The 21371-nt window shown below is 43.5% G+C and overlaps 1 protein-coding gene across 4 annotated transcripts in view; it reads right to left on the bottom strand.

Annotated features, from left to right (window-relative positions):
* SH3KBP1 (SH3 domain containing kinase binding protein 1) overlaps nt 1-21371 on the bottom strand; it is a 359726-nt gene that overhangs the window by 234124 nt on the left and 104231 nt on the right. For all 4 annotated transcript variants that reach the window (XM_019529214.1, XM_019529212.1, XM_019529213.1 and 1 more), the window contains one exon: nt 2868-2991. In XM_019529214.1, coding sequence (XP_019384759.1) covers nt 2868-2991 — 124 coding nt within the window. The remainder of the gene's footprint in view (nt 1-2867; nt 2992-21371) is intronic.

The raw sequence follows: 21371 nt of genomic DNA, 5'->3' as shown, positions 1-21371 counted from the left end.
TTGCATTTAAAAAAGTTTATTGCTTGAAGTATGATGGATGGAGATCATTTGTTCATTCTGAAGTGAAAGTTTTCCACTTGCCTGCAGTGAAATAAGTTTTTAAAACACAGCTCAGACCACTACTCACCTTGCCAGTTCAAATACCAATGTTCAATCAGCATACTTGTTAAAAGAAAAATGTTATACATGAAATGTTATACATTATAACCTCATAAATCCAGATATCAAAAATCCAGAATTATCAAAAATCCAGCACTTTGCCCTGCCACTCTGGGACCAGCCGCTGCTACCCTCCCCCTGCCCCCGGACACGCTATTCACCACCCCGTGTGCAGCCACTGCTCCCCCTGCCACCCCACTCCGTCACTATCCACCATGCCAGTTTCAAAAATCCGGCATTTTCAAATTTCCAGCAGGTACTTGGTCCCAAGCACACCAGATTTATGAGGTTATACCATATACAGTTCCAAACCCATAAATTTGTACCATTATTCACAAAGTGAATACTACATCATAATGTTTCAGGGGTGTACTTGGTAGCCATGTTGGTCTGAGACAAAAAGACATACAAAAAAATAGAACTCTTGGTTCTAAAATGGTACCTTTTATTAAACCCAACTGGAAAATAGCAAGAAAACTGTCCTTTTCTACAAGCTTTTGGGATCAAAGTCCCTTCATCAGGATCTGGGAAAAGTGCAGATGGTACAAGATGGTAAAAAGTCACCATAGGTAGGAAATAAACTTCATTTTCACACAGATGGAGCTGAAGATGGAAGTCTGTCCCTCTGGGTCCATGACAGTATCTTTGTGAGATGTGTTGAGTAGCTCTTTGATCCCGAAAGCTTGCAGAAAAGGACAATTTTCTTGCCGTTTTCCAGTTGGTCTAATAAAAGGTATAATTTTGGAACCAAGAGTTCTACTTTTTTGTATGTCTATTACATCATAAGACGGTTAAAAATTATAACAGACCACTTCGGAAATAATGAGGAGAAAAGAATTTGCCTGTAAACACAAATGGGTAAATGCAGACCTAGGTGGTCCTCCTTCCATCAAACCAGCAAGAAGCCATGCAAACATAATCAAAGGCAGAATCTGTGCCATTATTTATTGGAGGGAAAATGTATTTTGCTTTTATTATTACTGTAGTCCAGGGGTGGCAAACATGCACACCTTGGAACTCTGTCATCCACCCTATGCAACTTGTAGAGGAGCCATGAATTCAGGGGTACGGCCTGCTGCCAAAATCTGAGGCATGGAGCCCTGTTGGCAATCGTATTGGCAGCATGGGGCGAGCAACAGCTAAGTTAACCCAAGGCCTCCACCAAGACTGACACTCAAACCACCATTTCCAGATCTGGCCAGCAAGGAACCCTGTCATCCAGCTCTGGCCAGGGAGTGGAGTGAGTTTGACATCCCTGCTCTAAACCATAATTTAACTCTTCCTCCCCCAAATTTGTTTTAGTTGCTCCCAAGGGCATCTAGAAATCAGCCTTGGAAAAACTGAGCTGGACTGGGAGAATCTGAGAGGAAAACCAATTAGTCTAGCCTAGAAGATGGCAATTCTAAGGAGCAGTGTTTCCCAAACGTATGTATGGGGCTTACACCCCACTGTGGTCAAGTCAGATATTCTTGTGGTCCTCCTACAGTTCAGCTACAACCTTTTAGCAACAGCAAGCTGAATTAAGGCACTCTCCTTGCAAGGTGGGCCACCGTTTGTGACTCAGCTGCTGCTGCTATTTCTCACAACTGTTGCTAGCTCTTAGTGCTGCTTCTTCTCCGTCACCACTTCCTCTCACTGCTCAATGCTACCAGTTTCCACTTCCCCTGCCACCAGTTGTTGACAGCTCCCTCCCAACATGCACACATGCACATACACACACAGCCAAATGTCACAAGCATCCAGGCTTTCACCAGCATCTAGCCTACAGCCTGTAAAGAGTTGTTTATTAGGCCTACCTTTGTAGGCCTAATTAGGCCTTTGTAGGCCTAATTAACATCTCTTTACAGGCTGTAGGCTGCCAACCCCCAACCTGAGATCCTGCTTCTGCCTTTGTTTCAAGGTAATCTGCATCATCACACATCTTCACAGGAGGTGAGAGACTTCATACAGCTATGAACTGATTGCCCAGAGGAGTTTTCCATCTATTGTCTCCTCTGTGAAATCCTATGACACATTAACTTTCATTTCTACCCAGGAGAATTTTTACAATCTTTTTTCCAATGCCTGATGAAGGGTGTATGCTCTCAAAAGCTTGCAATTAAATTATTTTTTTTTGCAAAAATCTTGTTGATCTAATAAAAGATATCATCTCTATTGCAACAAGTCCTGATTGCCTTTTCGTCTAGACCAATATGGCTACACATGCACGGACATCCTGATAATACTTTGCCTTTAGGCCTTCCCCCAGAAACCTTTCACACCTGCCCAACAGGGTGGAAAACAGAGTTTGTGGCAAAACTCACTGCTGCAACTTGGCTTCTGTTTGGAGAGAACATGGAAAGAGATGAATTCAGGCTGAAGCATCCTGACAGCACTGCGTAGAAGCACTATGCTGACTTCTAGCTGTCCATTTTTCACTTTCATAAACTATAGTAATTCAAACATACAGCTTTCTTAATTAAGATGTCTTTGGAAAGAAAGTAACAGTGTTTCTGTAAAATGAAAATAAAAATCAGACATACTGCAGTCATCTGTACACCAGTCTAAAGAGAAACTTGCACCTTTCCAATATTACTGCTAGCCATTTGCAGTTGTATAAAATTAAACCTTTAATACTGAAAACAATGTAGGATTGTCTATCATTCTCTTAAATATCTGAAAGACACAGACGAATTTAACCCAAGAGTTTATACTTTCATGTACTGTACCTTTTTTGTTGGTTCTAATAATTGTCTCAGACAACAATAAAGGGCTTCCATTGGAAACTTCATTGATAGGCTTTTCTGGTGGTTTGTTGGTAAAACTTTCTTTCTTCATGTCCTTCTTTATTTCCTGTATGGAGAGAAGAAAAGAACATGGTGAGAGAACTTATACAATGTCATACAGGGTAATTTAAGCCCAGATTGGGAAAAAAAAAAACACGTGTGCTGACCGATCACTCCCCCAGGTTGCCAGCTAGATTTGATTTAAAAAAATAAATAAAAAGAAAAGAGTTGTTCCTACAGTACGATGCAATAATTTGGGTTATTTGTTACTCTGTTCCACAGAAAGCAGTTATTCTCTTACTACTATACAGTTCAGGTGATAACAAGTTATTGTCACTCCACTGACTACAACTAGACAAGTTTTCAAATGGTTTCCAGGGCTAAAAATAGTTTAAAAATACATCGTACAGTGGTAATTCACGATTGTATCAGCTAAAATTTTTATATAGTCCTACCCTTTTCATAATAAAGATGATGCTTCAGTTTAGGCTACTATATTGGTAGTAGATGTACGTATAGCATACCTTAACTCCTAGACCTATTTGTAATGAAAATGTCACAAAGGGGAGGGGGGGAAGTCCAATAAAGCTAATAAATTCCCTGCTTTAAAACAGGTTGATTTCACCAGATTATACTTCTGCCTAAAAAACCCTACTTTCCCTTTTACAAGGCACACTGAAAATTACTATAACTGAATGACTGCCAGAAATAAAAATTATCCAGTTTTTCCATTTTACTAATTGTGCTTCAGACAACAGTGTGCACAGCTGGCATTTAGCTTCCCTTTGTAAAGGCTGACAAACCACATTTCTCCTTGTTGTTTCTGTGGACTTTTCAGGATAGCAGCTGGGGAAGTGAAAATAATTTTTAAAAATAGGAAAATATGACAAACACTACTAATATTGGCAAAGGACTTCAGGGGAAAGCATCATTCTGGTTAATACCGATGGCACTTTATCAGTTGCAAAATATGTTAAGGCAATGGTCATTTTCACAGTCTGCACCAAATACGAGAGAAGTAAGCTTCCACTGATATAAACTTGCCCTCAATATATTACTACAAAGAAATGTCCATAGTGGTTATGTACTCAAAAATATAAAAAAGCACCTTTTCTGCAAACCTTAAAATTTATCAGCTTAATTACTTGTCTGCCCCTCATTCCATAGTTTTTTGAACACCTTGTATTCTTTTACTATACTTTGTCCTCACAGCACCCCTGTGAAGTAAAGAAGTACCATTATATTCATTTTCCAAGTCGGGAACTGAGGACGCAGAGTATATGCCTGCACAGCACAAAACAAAGCTGTGCAGAGAAACCTAAGCTAACTCTAAACAAGCTAGCTCAGGTCCCAGAAGCAGCATGGCCAGATTAGAGCAGAACTCTACGGGAGCTAACTACTTGTGCCGAGAAGCAGGGTATATCCCTGCATCCAGTACCCAAGCTACCTTGTTCACAGCTAACCCAAGCATCTCTGTACAGCACTGCGCTGTGACACAGAAATACCTAGAGAAACTTAGTGACTGGCTGAAGGACAACATAGTAAACCAGCAAAGGAGAAGAAAACTGAACACCCGTGTCTCCCAAGTCCTCAGGCTATTAATTTAACCGTAGAATCATCCTTCCTCCATAGCCTCAATGTTTCTGGAATAAATTCTAAACATACATCTAAATTCACTTGCATTTACTGAAACAATTTTAGATTCCAAAAATTCAGTAATCTCATTAGTAAACCTGTATCTCCTTATATTTGTAAAGGGCTTTGGTAGGTATAAATGTAAGCCTATGGCCAACTAAATGGTATTAAACATAAAATTTTATCATTATCTAATAAGTCTGAAAGTTGCACCAGTACTGGATCTTTAAAAAGCACAAGAAGAATGAGTTACTAAGCAAGTGTGTGCACACACTTAGTGGCAGGCTCCATGAATGCTTCATGGCATGATGTCCTGTGTATGCATGCATGATCCAGAAGATACAACCAAGCTTAATGTCTAGAATATTCATCATGAAAATGTGTAAAATTGTAAAGACTTATTTAGCATTAAAGACAAGCAAAACAAGGATTTTAAAATAATACTTTAATTTGCAAAGTACTTTGCTACTAAAATTGAATTAGTTATGTTGTTACTTTGAAAAAAGAGCTATCAAAGCTTTCTGAGCTTCCCTCAAAAGCTGAATCAATCTAACGCAAACATTCTTGCATACTTGCGCAAAGCCATTTACCATATATCCGAGTGTTCGGTTGGTGGGTATAAGTTATATTAACAGCTACTTCCCTCAAACTGTCAATATTTAACCTAGTTATTTCAGTGAAATCACACAAATAAAAAAAGCAACTGAGACCCAATTTACCCCAGGAATCATGATCACCACTGATTGTAATATATCAGTTATTAAAGGAAGTTTTGTTGTGTTCCACCTATGTCCCCGATTCAAAAGTAAGATACAGGATAGTCCACAAATAATACATGCTTACATAAAGGAAGTAAAATTATTTTATAAAGAATATGCCAGGTTAGTAAATGGATTGTTACACGGATTTTTTTTAAACCTAAGAGTTCAAAGCCATTATAAACCCCTTTGTTGCATTTTGAAGTATGCCAGCTCAACGTTCAGTTTGTGACATTAAGTGACAGATTCTGTGTTCATTTAATATTCTCGCAGAGGCAACTGAATTGGAAAGACCTAGTATGTCAAAATATTAATCTCCCTTAAGCAGGACCTCAGAGAACTAGTCTTCTGAAGACCCCATATTACCAGAGGGAATTTCCTATGCATTATTGGTAAGTGGATTTTTCAAGCTTTCACGTCAACATGAAACTAAATGTTTTCCACCTCAAAAGACCTGAAATATCAATTTCTACAGTGACCAACAACAAAAATGAAACCTTTCTTTCTTGAATAAAGGGGTGGGAAAAGAACTAAGCCAAACAGTTTCTGCAGACTATGACTTGAAAAACTGAATTCACTACTGTACAGGTGGCTGAGAAAACCTAGTGCTCAAAATGAATGCAGTGCATCCTAGGACTGCCACCACCGCTCGTCAGATTACCACCCTCCCACCCCAAAAAATAGTCTTGAACTGACAAACCACCAGAAGCTAGATAAACCAGTGCTGCAAAACAAATCCCACACACAATTCTTGTACTCTGGGTGGAAGAAAAGAAAGCAAGCAAGCTTCCTTTCCTTTTTAGCAACCAAAGGAAGGGAGTGGTGACATTTATCAAACATATACTAAACAAGTCCATTATCAGAAACACAGCTATTCCCATCGACAGAGCAATTTAGAGACATAATCTGCTCATTTCTAGCAGCCACAAGTTGGAGTGGGGGGGCGGGCCCTCTTATCAAGATTCCTCTTGGTCCATTTGGACAAAGTTTCATAGTTAGTAGGGTCGGAAGGGACCTGAGCAGATCATCGAGTCTGACCCCCCGCCATGGCAGGAAAGAGTACTGGGGTCAAATGACCCCACCAAGGTGTTCATCTAACCTCCTCTTAAAGACCCCCAGGGTAGAAGCCAGTACAACTTCTCTTGGAAGTTGGTTCCAGATCCTAGCCGCCCTGACCATGAAGCAGCGCCTCCTGATGTCTAGCCTAAATCTACCCTCTGCCAGCTTGTGACTGTTATTCCTAGTCACTCCTGGGAGTGCTCGGAGGAACAGGGACTCCCCCAATGCCTGCTGGTCCCCTCTGACTAGTTTGTAACAGGCCACTAGATCCCCCCTCTTATGGAGGCTGAATCACCTCTTCTTCATTCATATTAACTTGTGTCTAGTTCGATTCATCTTCTACCAGCCAGTAAATACCCTTCCTCATCCCATCAGGAGTTTATCATTCCACTATCTTTATGGTTTAATTTCTGCAGCCACAACAGCCAATTTAGATATATTTTTATGACCTTCCTGAATAGCTTCTGCCACCAGGGAGCAGCAAATTCGGAAATGCTAGAGGCTAAGTACAGAGATTCAAAAAGCCCCTGGTGGAAACATTCTGTAGCACTTTACATTCGCTCTTTGGGGTAGACGGGCCCGTAGCCTGCCTGCACTGGCTGAGGCAAGGAGGCTTGGGGGACTCTTGCACACCTCCCAAGAGGCTGCTGGAGCCATCCTTTTTCCTAGCCTTATCCCCATGCCAGCTGGTGACTGTCAGCAGCTGCTGGGGAGGGAAAGCAAGAAAGGGAAGGAGCCCCCAGTGCCACATCCCATTCTCCCCCCCGCAATGAGTGGGGTGGGGGTGGGCCGGGTCCATGCAGCAAGGGGGCTCTAATCCCCCAGCCCAAGTTCCCAGTGCAGTGAAAAGCTGGGCAACCCCATATTGCAGCCCCTGGCTACAGCTGTCAAGGGACTGGGGCAGGTAAGGAGGGAGACCCTGTGCCATGCAGGCCCTCCAGATTGCTGGGTTAGGTTTTAGGGGTGACCAAGCCAGGTCCTTGTGGCACAGGGGGCTCCCTCCCCTCCCCCCTCTTGACAGCTGCAGCCACTAGCTGCAACACAGAGCTGCTCATCCTGGCTTTTTGGTGTGCCAAGAACTGGAGGTGCTACAGAGACCCAGCTAGCTTCCTAGAGCCCCCAGTCAGCAATCTGGGGGAGGTCTGCATGGCTAGGACCTGCAGCACAGGGCTGCCTGGCCCAGCTTTTCACAGCACTGGAAACTGGGGGTGGGGGAAAAGAGCACCTACGCTGCACAAATCTGGACCACAACCCCCTCCCCAAGACTAGACCTAGAAGTGTTAGGGGGCCCTGTACAGCATTAGGGCTCCGTTTCCCCACCCCCGACCTGGCCACACAGAGAGGAGATGGTGCCTTTTCTGCCTCCTCTCTGTGACAACTGGGGGGGGGAGAGGGCTGGGCCTGTGCTTGCAAATGCAAATGAGCACCAGACAAAGCTAGCAAGCCACCCAGTGAGGAGCCCCTGGGATGCTGGGGGAGTGTAACCTACCTTGACTCGCAATGGGATGTGGTACAAACATTCAATAAAACGCTCTAACCTAAAGTGCTTTAGTCTCATACAACATCCATCCAGAGTTAACTTAGAGTAGAATCTGCTATTTTAAATGGGCTTTATGTGCTGTGAACATCTGCTCTGTTACAGCTGTAAAGTGCTTTCTGCATGCTTAATGTGCAATAAATGTAATGTCTGTACCTAGCCAGAGGCTCATCTCTATTGCCCTGTGAAATCAAGTCACAAGTGACTCCAAAAATCCTGACTGCTGATGATACTCTTACAGGAGATAACTGATATAAGTGAAAGGGCATCTTCCAAAGGATGATCTTCCTAGTTTGTTAAATCAAATGATGAAAAAGGTAAAGACTAATGCCACTTTCATATGCTACATTCATTTATATGATTGCCTTTGCAATACCTTCCCTTGCTCAAGCTGCAGCGAGGGAAGGTCAGGGTAAATATTAGGAAAAACTCTCTCACTAGGAAGGTAGTAAAACATTGGAACAGGTTACTTAGAGAGGTTGTAGAATTTCCATCCCTGAGGTTTTTAAGACCCAGATACACAAAGCCTTTGCTAGGATGATCTAGGTGGGGACAGTCCTGCTTTGAGCAGGAGGCGGGACTAGACGACCTCCTGAGGTCCCTTCCAACCCTAATTTTCTATTTTTCTATTTTCTAATGTGCAAAAAGTATCAGTTCCATAACTAACAACTAGCTTTTGGTTTTGATTCTAAGGAATCCTTCAGAGTTATTTAGGAGAGTACAGGAAGTCTTTTATTTCAGTAACTGAATACTTCAAGATTGCATCTATTTTTCCAATTTTTTCCAGAGGAAATCTTTCCCCAGGATCCTATCCTCAGCCAAGAGAATCCAGGGGTAAATGACTTTCACCTCTGTATCTCTCACTCATCAGAATCCCATTCTAGGTTGCTGTTAGTTGCTTTTTCTCCTCACTGACCAAGTTACTCCTGATCTTCAGACATTTCCCATGTACCTACTATATCCATATGCTAACATTAAATTAGAGTCCTAATCACATTAGTCTGGACTTGCAGAGCCATTAGGGAATGAACACAGGAAATGACAGTTAATTTCTAAAATGGAAAGGGGAAAAAAGTGAAGGTCAAGTCAATTCCCCCTGCAGCAATAAATCTTATCATAAGGTCCTAAAAATTCAAATATACCCAGGGGTGAGATTCTGTGCTGCAGATCTCAGGAGATCAGCACAGACCTTGAAGCCCAGGAGAAAAAGACTATGGTAACCTTTACCCTCCCAATTTTTGGTTGCTTGGTCCAGAGACTAGACTGATTCTTAGTATAATATAAAAAGCCTAGAGGCCTTTCTAAATGAAGGTAGAAGCCCTAGATCTGACATTACCAGATCATTGAGCTAGGAGAAACTCTTAACTGCACCAAAAATCAGAAAATAAATAGGGTTCCTCAAACCATAAGATAAACTTGCATCACATTCTCACCTCAGACATCACTTCATGGGGGAGGGAGAGCTGGCCCCTGTGATCTGCTCTGCTGCAGCTGTGCCACCTTCCGTGGATGGCAGCCCTGGCTCAGGCGCTGCTGGGGGGGAGGTTAGGGGGCTGCAGACCTGGGTCCCTGGTCCCATAGTGCTAGCAGCTGAAGGTCCCCACTGGAAGCGCTAGGGGGCAGAGGCGGCAAAGACCTGTGGGTAGGGAGTAAGGGGCAATGGCATGAGCAGGGCTACTCAACACCACAACGCAGTGGTAGGGGACAGCCACAGCTGGACCCACATCCTGGTGAGCAAAGGGGGCAAGGGGAGCTCTAATTTGCTATAATAAAAAACCCAGAATGAAATGACAAAATGTATAGGTATTTAGAATTTACAGCAAAAGGTTTGTTATTTGGCACCTATGGGGAATGGGGGTGCCGGATAACCAAATATGCCGGTTACCTGAGAGGCTGCCCAAATAGGCATCTTTGCAGGCCACTGCCTCTCCTGCCACGTCCCATGTACTGCTGTCCCTCCTGCCGTGTTGCTGCCCCTCCACTGCGTCAGTGTGCTAGGGGATAGGGGGGAAGGCCCTGCACAGGCTGCTTTGCCCCAGGTCGTGGAGGCTCAGTGAAACTGGAAGTGCCATGGTGGGCACTTCTGGTTTCACTTTTACCTTACAAGCCGGTATGTTGGTTAATAGAACATGCTGGTTTATAAGGTGCTGGAAAATGCGGCTTCTACTGTATTATGTTATAGTGAGTGAGGCACTAGCAGGCTTCCAAACTGCTTTAAAATTGTAAGTATATCAATAAAACATTGTGTTCAATTGATACCTATATATACAGTGGTATTTCATTTTAATTACGGAGCTTGGGTTTTTTAATCGAAGAAGTTGCAAAAATTTTTTATCAGAGAATCTGCAATTTTTAAACAGAGAAACCGGGATCCTTGGTGCTTGAGGTACATTTGTAGAGTGCTGAACTTCCTTTGTGATACCTACTTCAAGAACACTGGCTAAAGATAGTCGCTGCTCTCCCAGTAGAAACTACAAGTGTACAGATGTTCATGATTTTTCTCCTAGAGCAAAAATGGTCACTCTTGGAAAATAACAACCTGGGAACACCCAGGGTTAAAATCAATCCTGGGACAGTTTTTCCTGAGAAAGTGAATGTCTGTACACATTCACTGATCAATCCCATTGTGGACCCTGACCACAAAATAGAAATTATGTGACAGGGTTGCCTGTGACAGCAAACTACTGTACTTGATGACCCAGGATGTCCCTTCTACTCCTCAGTCCCCAAGAAAAAAAAAGGGCCAAAATGCTGACGTATAGAGAATGCATATAGAGAACATCTCTAGAAGAAAGGAATTCAAGCTCATGACCCTTGTATTCCACAGCCAGGGGTCAATCCATTAATCAAGAGTATGCACACCTTTCATCAAGATATTTCTGAAGAAGTAATAGCTGTCATAGATGTGACCCTCTGAAAGCTCTAGCACTTCTGGTTATAGAGTGCAAGAGCATGCTAAATCAGTCCTTGGTTCCATTTAATAACTAATCTTAGGCCACAACATAGCATAAAATTGACAATGGTCACAATGTTACATATTTCTTGGTATGCACTAAAAAAAGTGCAGGAAAAATGTATTAGCAGGTCATTTTAAGGGGGAAGGGTAGTGCCCTAGGAACTCCTCACCCAAATGACCCTCAAGTTTCCACCATAAATTCTAACACAGACTCTTTGGAGTATAAGAATTTTGAAGACACCCTCCCCTTCCCACACACACAGATTTTAAGGCAAAAGCTCTCCTTATTAGGAGGAAAGCTATGTTCAAGGAATGTCTGCCCGAAAAACCCCAAACTCATACCACAAACCCCCAGTCTAACCTTGACAAATTGAAGCAATTTTCAATATAGACTGAGATTATGCATGTAGACTGTGAAGGACTTTGAAATATTTGCCCTTAAAACCAGACATTTTGCCTTTAAGCAAAATATCCTTGCCCTCTCAAAAAGTCCCCGTAGAAGGTAAGCAGAAAGCAGCTAGTATGCACACTGTTCTCAAAAAGATGCAGAGAATTCAACTGCAAGTGCAAGAATTCAAACTCAGCATTCATAGGCGCTGCCCAGGTTCAATAACCAGAGTGTAACAACCAAATTCGTTTGATGTCAAACTGCCTGCAAACACTCTGCCTTGGAACCATGCCACAGCTGTACTATACACATGCAACCTGCGCTCTCTGGTGCACAAAAGTGGCTCCCGCCTCGCTGGAAATCTAGTTCTACCCCAAACAACTTTTAAAATACTGCTTCCCTGAGGACACCTGTCAGGGGGACACCTCACTCCCAACCCACAGGCCTCTGGGCCCTGCCAGTACCCCTCACTCCCAACCTGCAGCCCCATCCCAGGTGCTGCTCCTCACTCCTGACCCATAGTCCCTTGCCCCACCCCGCAACTATGCTGGTGGCCCCTAAGACCCAACCTACAGCCCCCCCATCCCTGCTGCTGCCCCTCACGCCTGACCTGCAGACCCCTGACCCTGCCATTGCCCCTCGCTCCCTACCCATAGTCGCCCACTTCCCCGGGACCACGCTGGTGCCCCTCACCCCCAACCACCAGCCCCCTGGCACTGCCACTGCCCCTCAGTCCCCACCCACACCTCCCCACAGCCCTGCTGGTTCCCCTCACTCCTGATCTGCACCCCCCTGCTCCCTCCAGCCCTGCCAGAGGGCGTCTCTAGTTGCTCCTGTCCTGAACAGGCCAGAATATGGAGGCTGCAGAGACTCTGGCTTTCACAGGTAGCAGCAGAGTGAGTCCACCCATGGTACAGGCTGGAAGGAGGAGAGGAAACTAGTAGGTAGGTTTATACCATGAAACTTTCTCCTTAGGACCTCCATAAGTCAGAGAAAATTGTAATGTTTGTGAATTTTGGAACACAGAAAAAATGGCCTATAAAAGACAAAAAGCTAATCTCAATCTGAACTATCAAGTATTGCCACTCTAATATAAACCAAGAGCTAATACACACATTGGAAATGTATCCTATTAAATGGGTACAGAGTCATTCAGGATGACACGAGCAAAAGATAAAGTTCTGAAATGCAGTTTTTAATGTTTTCTTAATCTTTCAAGAATCACTACTTATACTGATATAGCAGTTCTACCTAGTCTGTGCTTAATTAGAAAATTTTGCATGTTATATTAAAAAACTAGATGGTTTGCAAAGAGAAAAAAAGGTTTGTCATACTTAATTTCTGTACTGTGATCTATATTAAAAGGCTGGGATTTTGGCTTCAGAATTTACTCAGACAAAGGGAACGGTATTTTTTCTACAATGCCTGAATATGGAAGTTCCTTTCTATCAAAATATTTCCTTTAACCCAGAGGGAAATGGTCAAATCAGTTCTGCTGCTGTAGTTACAGCTAATATTTGCTAGTAGGCACAAAAAAGTACAATGTTAAAGATGCAATGAATATCTGCTTCTCCCCCTGCCCCCTCAACTACAAAACTGCACAGCCTAGTATTAATTGGTGATGGTATTCTAACCAAGATTAAGAGAATTTCGGGGAGGGTTTCTCTAAATGAGCATTTCAAGTTTTAACTCTATGGATTCTTCCAACCGCACATCCTCACTGTGTACCTTGACTAAAAACATTTCAGTAAATCACTGCAAGCCTTCCACAGCAACAAATCCAACACATTCTGGAGATGAAAAGTCCCAGACAGTAGGGCACTTTCATTTCTCCAAGCTATAGGGAGCTATGCAAATTAGTGGGCAAATTACTGTCACAGATGGCAAGATCATTTATCTAACGTTTCCACTTGCAAAAAAAGAAAACTGATTCCTTACATTCTGGGTGGAAGGGGGTTAATTTAATTAACCTACAAGCAGTCACAAGGGTTTTGTTTTTTTAAAACAAAAGCACAGAAATAGCACATTGGAGGGGGAGGGGGAGAACAGATGCAAGCGAAGAAATAATGAGGCATTTCACAATTCAAAAGTCTACAAGCCTGTACATTGCTTGAAGGCAAATATGGTGGTAGTAATAAGAATACAGAACCACAGGAAGCCGAGAGAGCCCATGCAAAGCATTCTCATTATCAGAAGATGACAAAAGAAACATCAGAGACATTTTAGACTTTATGTCAGAAAGTATGCAACACTAAGAGTTCACAATGCTTCACCAGCCTCTCACTCCTAAACCGTCCTGTTTACTTAAAGAGATACAACTTCCGTGGTAATTTTCACTACCTGTAACTGCTGCAATAGACTGGCTGGCAATTGCCTGCCCTTATTCATGCTTGTGGCTTTTTCATTAAAATAATTCAACAACACCGGGTCATTACAAGCATATTGAATCATAAATACAACTCTGGAACACTAAAACCACCGGCATGATTTCGCAGCAGCACAAATAGTAGCAGCACACATTTCTGCTGCTACTTTGTGCTGCAGTGCATGCCCCTGCACTTGCATTTTGCAACAGGACACATTTTCCTGATGCTCCCTGTGCTGCAGGGAGGGCAGGGGGTGACTGGGGCACAGGGTGCCTCAGTGGAGAGGTAGCTGGCAGGCAACCCCCATGCTGACGCACCCTGTGCCCCAGCCAGCTGGGGGACGGTACATGGAGACAGGCTGCCTTCTTTCACATCTCTACGTGCTGCAGAGCCCTGCGTTGAGAATGGGGTGCAGTGTACCTCAAAACAGGGGAGCAACCACCACTGGTCTGGCTGCTCCCCTGTCTCTGCGTACCACAGCACAACGGAGCCCCTGCACTGAGAAACATTTCGTCCCAGCCAGCCATGGAGCAGCTACCTGGGACTTAGTGTGCCTTGCAACAGGGGAGCAGCAAGCCCAGGGCTGCCTGCTCCCTTGTCTCAAGGCACACTAAACCCCAGCCAAATTGCGAACAGCTGTCTGGGGTGCAGGGTATTTCACTGCGGGGGATCCACGGCGCATGGAGATAGAGTGGACAGACCTGCTCTCTCGTCTCCACGTTTGTCCCGGAGCACACAATTTAGGGTGCTTTGTGAAGCTTTATTCTTCAGGGTTATTTGCCATCGGAAAATCTAGGTAGCAAATAGGGTATGTTGGCTGGGCGGGGTGCAATTAGTCGGTGGGTGCTGTGAGCCAGTTTAAAGTACCTGGCAGGCCGGATGCAGCCCACAGGCCATATTTTGCCCACCCTGGGCTAAGAGCTGGTGAAAAGTCAGCTGTGAAAGGGTTAAAACTGTAGCTTTTGCTAGAGCCAGTGATGAGCAAGCTGAAGGCTAGGCTCTGTCCCTGCTCCACACACCCATGACTCTGAAACAATCTTTTCTTCATCCCGCTTTCCCAAAACTAAGGTCCATGTCTATTTTGAGGGGGAGAGTGAAGTATGCAAGAAAATATGGCACTCAACAGCTCATTAAACTCTCATGGTTCTGCATTTCACTTTCAGGACCCAGCACCAGGATTAGTTCAGGACTCATCAAGACATTTGCCCAATTTATATCCTGATCTCACAAAGCCTTATACACACACAACATTAATTTTACATACTGTGAACGGGTCTAGAGAGTTCAATGGGAAGCCTGGAAACATGTAAAGTTAGGTCTCAGCAGGATGACAGCCTTAGAGTGCTGCTTTTTGCAGGGAAATCCTTTTGTACTTGAACAAATCTCCTTAGGGCTCCATCTCTCTCTCTGTTAAACAGAGATTTTTGGACTCCATTCACTGCTGTCTGCATGTTTGTGTGTGCAGTTTGATTATTGCTCCTTAGATGAAGGGCTTTCATACCAATGCAAAGTTTGTTGCACTCTATAAACTTCCCACATTATTATTGCCTTCAGTCCTATCCAGGAGAGCACACAAAACAACAGACTCCCTATGCCTCAAGAAGGGTGTTTGTGCCAAAAAGCTTGCTAAAAACAATTTTTCCAACTAAAAGACACCACATCTACCCAAAGAACCTTGTCTGCCCCATTATTACTAGCACAAAGGGTTTAAAGTATGACGCACTGATCTAAAATCATTATATCTTGGTTTAAATTAATTTAAATTAAGGGCACAACAACTGATTTAATTCCAAACTACCTCGCTTTTGTCAGTTCCAATAGGAATGGAATCATTATTTTATTATACGTCTTTTTCTTAATAAAGGTGCATAGTTCTGTTTCTTAAGCGCTTCTCAAACACGATCAAGTAACATTGAAACATGCAGATCTTTGAAACATATCTACTTTAGAAATTAATGCAAATAATTTAGATAAAGTACAAATATAATAGAAACCTACTACATTGCACTTATAACTTGTCAATGTGGCAACATAAAAACAAAGTGACACCTGACATATAACACCTGGCATATGTCACAATGAAATCAAAGTTGCTGGACCACTGTAGCATGTAGTCATCTCTTTTCTTAATTCTTGCAGACTTCCCCCGTGTGTCCTGTTCCTCAAACACTCCCTGCCTGTCACTGTCCAAATTACCATTACTAAGCAATTTTTTGTTTACCACCTCTCTGATCAGGCTGTACATTGTCCTTATTTGAATACCTCTGCTGCCTCTTAAATTTCATCCCATATGATGCATACAACTTAAGTTCATTATACAAGACCCTGCAGAAATCTTGTCCCCTCTTCCCACTCTATTCTTCCAATTTTCCAGTCATTTTTCTTTCTTCCAGCCTTCTCCCTCCTCTTCACATCATTCATCTCCCAACATCTTCTAATCAGTAACCAGCCTTGAGGAATTTACAATCTAGAAATAAAGCAAACAACTAATATAGTTCAGTTAGTCTATCAGGTACAACTCTACCCTGCCTTCTAAGTGAAAGATAAGACAGACAGACATGCTGGAGGAGAACACAAGAGAAGAACAGTTCCTTAATGGAGAAGGGGTGACCAGGGCAGTAGTTCCAGGTGCTGACTTGGGGAGTGCGTAGGAAGGAAGAGGTGGAAAAAAACAGCTGGAGCCACAGCCAGCTCATGCCAGAGGCATTGGCCACCAGAGTTCAACTCTGCACCAGGCACCCTGCTGCCCTGTTAAGCCTCCAGAGATCAATGACACAAAAATGGTATGCTCTGAGTCAGCACTGAAAACCAGCAGCCTAACCGCTGTTGGGGATTCTATAGGCATGATGACAAAGGAGAGCTTTAAAAAGAAGGGTCTTAAGGAAGAAGCAGCTGTGTGGATAAGATACTTTATTGATGGTGTAGGTAAGCTTCTCATGTGGGGTAGTGTGAGAGAGCATATTAAGGTGATTCTGTGCAAGCTTATTAGATAAGTGATAAGAGTAAACATTGTTGGCACAATGAAAGCAAGTGTTGACCGATCAATAATGTATGAGAGGTAGTGTAGGGAAAAGGCCACTGAGACCCTTCAAATGAATGCAAATAGTGCACATTTGACATGGGAATATAAAAGAATCAATAGCCTAGACAGAAACAGTGAGGTTGTTGCAAATCAGCATAGGCTGGAAGTGGGCAGTGGTCTAAAATAAATGCCATACTCTGTAATACAGCTGAATCATTTGCTCCGTGTCTAACACAGAACCCAGCAGTACACACCTATTGTTTTTAATCAGCAGAATTGTTTCGCTTTACATATTAATACATTTGCACGAGCAGTAGAATGTGGGGCACATGGGCCTCGTTGCAGCATAAATACCCTTAAGGCAGAGAACAAGCAGCTTCCTTGACTTAGCATTGAGTAGCCTACCTCACCAGTGACAAAGCCCCATATTTCCTTCTGATTCGAATACTCCTATTACCCTCTCCTCCCACCCCCATAAATGCATGGTAATGGAAAGCCAAGGAATAAGTCTCTGGGTTTTCACATGATTTCAATACAAATGTAAACCACGCTCAGTATTAAGTTTCAGTTCAGTTCACTAGTCTGCAACCAACACATGTGCATAGTGCATGCACATACACTATTTTTATTTGTGGTCAGATGTAGTGCAGGCTCCCTCTATCAGCAGGTGCTTTTCTACGTTAGAAGAAAGAAGGGAAACACGGAAAACAGGCCCCATTGTATTATTTATGCTTTTGCATTCAAATTCACTGAATGGAGGCCCAATTCTTATCCAAGAGGAAAAACACACCATTGCTTTCTTAGAAAATGCAAGATTTTTCTTCTGTACCTTATACAGAGACAAACACATTTCAGAATTCTCTGGACTGATAATTTCCTCCACCAACTCCATAGCTACTCACTTGCACCTACTTTTTTGGAGGGATGAATAAAAGGAAGATTACCCTAAAGAAGCAAGTCCTTCTAGTTTCATATAAATATTTCTGCTAAGACTGCAACAAAGGCACTGTTTGTGCTAGCACACAGCAGACTCGATAAGGCTTGAAAGCCTGAATTTCAAAACTTGCATCTTTGTGAAAAGAGAGCGGAAAAACAATCAGGCAATCTGAAATAGGTAAACTGATGCATAAAAAACCCAATACCGGTATACTCTGAAGCAAGCAACTGCAAACATTATGGCAAACTGTAACATATTAGATAACAGTGGATAAAGTATTTCTAAGGCATATGCAGGTTTAGTAAGAGATGAGAAGCACAAATCATCTATGCAAAGTCCCATCAGATGCAAGATGATCCTTAGCATCAGGATTTTCCAATGAAAGCATTAACTGAGTTATCTAGCGCTTTGAGTCAAGTCCTCTGTTTAGAGTCCTGTGAAAGATTTTTTTTGGGTGAAGGGTTTCTCTCTAAATTACCTTCAGTAAAATCCCAACACAAACCAAAACAAGTTAGACACTATTACCATTTCTAAATTCTTATGTCAGCTACCTAAAAAACAACAACAAATCACCTCCAAGGCAAGCAAAACACTCACTTCCCCTTTCCAATTAACAATCCAGTCAAATGAGTATAAATTCTCACAGAAGCCTTTAGTAACCTAATACCTACATCACAGTGCAAAGACACGTGGCCTAAAAAAGGTATAGGAAAATTACACAGGTTGCTAAAACCCTACTGTTCTTTGACAGGGCTGCTTTCAAATACATGCAGTTCCATTAACCTAATAGTTTCAAAGCCTATACAGCTTTTGCTTATGAAGGCAATGAAGGAAGTCAACTGTACACTAACTAAAACTGTGAAATCGTATTGCAGGCAAGATTCATACGTAGACACAATAACTACCTCCTGTGCGTTTTAAACAGCTGCTCAGGCAAGTGACACCTCCCACTGGCCCAAATATATATATTTATAGAAAAAAATAATGACAGGACTTCTCTGTGTGCACGCATTAGTTTGTATGGCCAGTCCTATTAAAGCTAGCAAGCATTAATGCAGTGAGACCCTGGATTAGATAGATCACAGTTAATGAGATCAGGAGTAGACACACATCATTATTCAAATCACACTCCATGTGAGCAGTCTGCGCTGCCAGACTTGTAAATCAGAGATAAGAATTTAACACTATTCTTTCTGCTGTCTGACAGTTTAGGGCTGGATTACTGTTTTGCATGTACCTGCCATAGTTTCATAAATATATGTGCTATGGACCCTGATTTTCTAAGTGCTGAGCGCTCACAATTGCAGGAGGAAGTGGATGTGACCTGCAGCTGCTCAGCATCTCTGACAGTCTGTTTACACAAGTCATAGAACTCTCTCACTTGTGGGAACAGAAAATTTGTTACCCAATTAATTTCTGCCTCTCAGATTGACCTTTCTTCCTGAAAATATTACAGGAGGAGGCTGTTAGAGCTGGACAAACAATTCCAGACATTTTTTTTTGTCTCAGCCTGGTACCAAGGTCCTGACTGCATCTCCCCCTGATGCATCACTGAAATGCAAAAGAGTATCTTGAAGAGAGAGAGAGAGATAACAGAGCAACTTTGGGGGGAGGGAGACAGAGCTGTTTTTTTTACCAGGACAGGACAATTTGCTATGTCCCAAGCCTGCAGAGATGCATCTCAGTGAAAACGTGGCCAACATGGAGTAATATACAGGCCCTGTCAAACTTTCCAGACCATGAATCCTTTCCTTTGACAGAGTAAAAGCCCCTGAGCTGGGTGCCATGATGGTTTAACACTCTTCCCTACAAGGACCTCATTAGAGACAGGGCACCTTGTTTTGCCACATCAGGGAGGAGGCGAGGGACAGACATATGGAGAGACTGGTGGATGGATCTGTTCAAGGAGAACAGCCCTTTACGTTTGGTTTCTTAAGGGAGAAGAATGGTAAGAAAACATCTTGCTCAATGCTAATCTAAACCAGCACAGAAACTTCCTTAAGACTGGAAAGGGTGTGGCAAGAGGTATACCCCAAATGTCTAAGGCAGGAAAGGAGAAGGGGGTGATTATAATCACCATCCAAAGCTACTCAATCCCAAAATTGTTCAGCATTTACAAATGAGATTGGATGTTACCTTTGAAGTAGCGTGCCAGAATGAAACTTGTCATACCAGTTCCTTAGCTCAGTGTTTATTCAACACACATCCTTTATTATACAATATGAACTATGAACACACTTCCAAGGATACCACTAGCCATTCAAACTCCTTGGTTTGTTTTAAATTTAAAACCAGAGGACAGAGTCAGGTCTTCTCTGTGCTAGAGAAATTCAGTGAGAGAACTACTGTGGCATCCACCTAGGCCCCTAGCAGATGTACATGTGAAGGGATGATGGGATCTGATGCAGGATCCCCACAACTGCGCTTCCTCCCATACCACAGACGCTTGGCAGGAGGTGTGATTGTGGGATCTAGAATTAAATCATATCACACCTTCCTGCTGGTGCAGAGGGAGCATGGGAACATGATCCTGGGTTCCCCCTGCACCAGCAATTAGCAGGGTCCTGCAGCTGGGAGTCATGTCAGCTAATGGAGTTCCCAGCCATGGAAGCACACAGTGTGCTCCCAGGCTGGCACCCCATTAGCTAACAGGGCTCCCAGCCACGAGGGTGCACCATGTGCCCTCCCATATTGGAGCCCTGTCACCTAATGGGATTCCCAGCTATGGGGTCACACCATGCATCCATCCTGTAGGCTGCATCGTTGATACGCCTGTTACATAATACGTTCTATTTACCATCTATAGGGATTACTGATATATATTTTACATTTATATCTTTGATTATGGGGTCATAAATCTTATTCATCTTCTGGTGATTTGAAAAAGTAACTTGACTAGCCTATTTATTTGAATAGCCAATGGAAAATGTTACTTAGACCATTCTTGATTATAAATGAACAAAGCAGAAATTCAGAATGACTGCTAAAACACAGAAAGCTAAGACAAACATTTAGCATACCAGTGGGCCTTGCTACACCTTATGCTGTGAGCTGCACAAATGGTGATCGGTGTTAGTGCTAGCTTAGAGTTTGGACCAGTCACAACCCCTCTGAGACACTGCAAGCAGCATGTGCAGGAATGAGAAAATGTTCCCCACGCTGCAAGTTTGCAGCGAGGGTGCAGAATTAGATCCCTGGATATCCGGGGGTCAAAAAAAACCCGCATAGAAAAAAAGCAGAGGCAACTGGAGGCTGGGTTCTCCACAGAAATGTTCTGGCTGCCAGAGCATCTCTATGGTTAGCCCTCACCCTGGTGCTGAAGCATGCTGCCTGCCCGTGCCAGCACGCCAGCAGCAGAGAGCTGGTTCCAAGCTCAACTACCAGTAAGTGGGGAGCTGGAGGAGGTGGGAGGGGACCATGTGGGGGACCCTGCTGGCCCCCCCACTCCTCCAGCCCCCCTGATACCTTCCCTGCCAGCCCCATCCCCCTCCTGCCCCCTAAGGCCCCCCAATCCCTTTTCCGCCCGGCCCCATCCCCACAACAACCCTGTGATCCCCCCCCAGCACTTACTGGCAGTTCAAGCTGCCGTCTGGGTCGCAGACAGAGTGTGCCATCCGGGTCACAATGTGGGGCAGGGTGACAGCCTCAGCGGCCCCAATCCAGACCCTGCTGCCCCCCCACTGCCCTGGGGGGCTCTGCCAGGAGGCTGCGGAGCCCCCCCCAACCCCTGGGGTGAGTAGGTTTTTTGTTTTAAAGTGCCAGAGGCTGGGGATGGAGGGGTAGCCATGG

This window comes from Crocodylus porosus, unplaced genomic scaffold, assembly GCF_001723895.1.
Source record: "Crocodylus porosus isolate Cpor-Errol unplaced genomic scaffold, CroPor_comp1, whole genome shotgun sequence".
In the NCBI taxonomy this organism is placed as follows: Eukaryota; Metazoa; Chordata; order Crocodylia; family Crocodylidae; genus Crocodylus; species Crocodylus porosus.
Note: the sequence above shows the minus strand (reverse complement) of the source record. Positions and strands in the feature narration are given on the sequence as shown.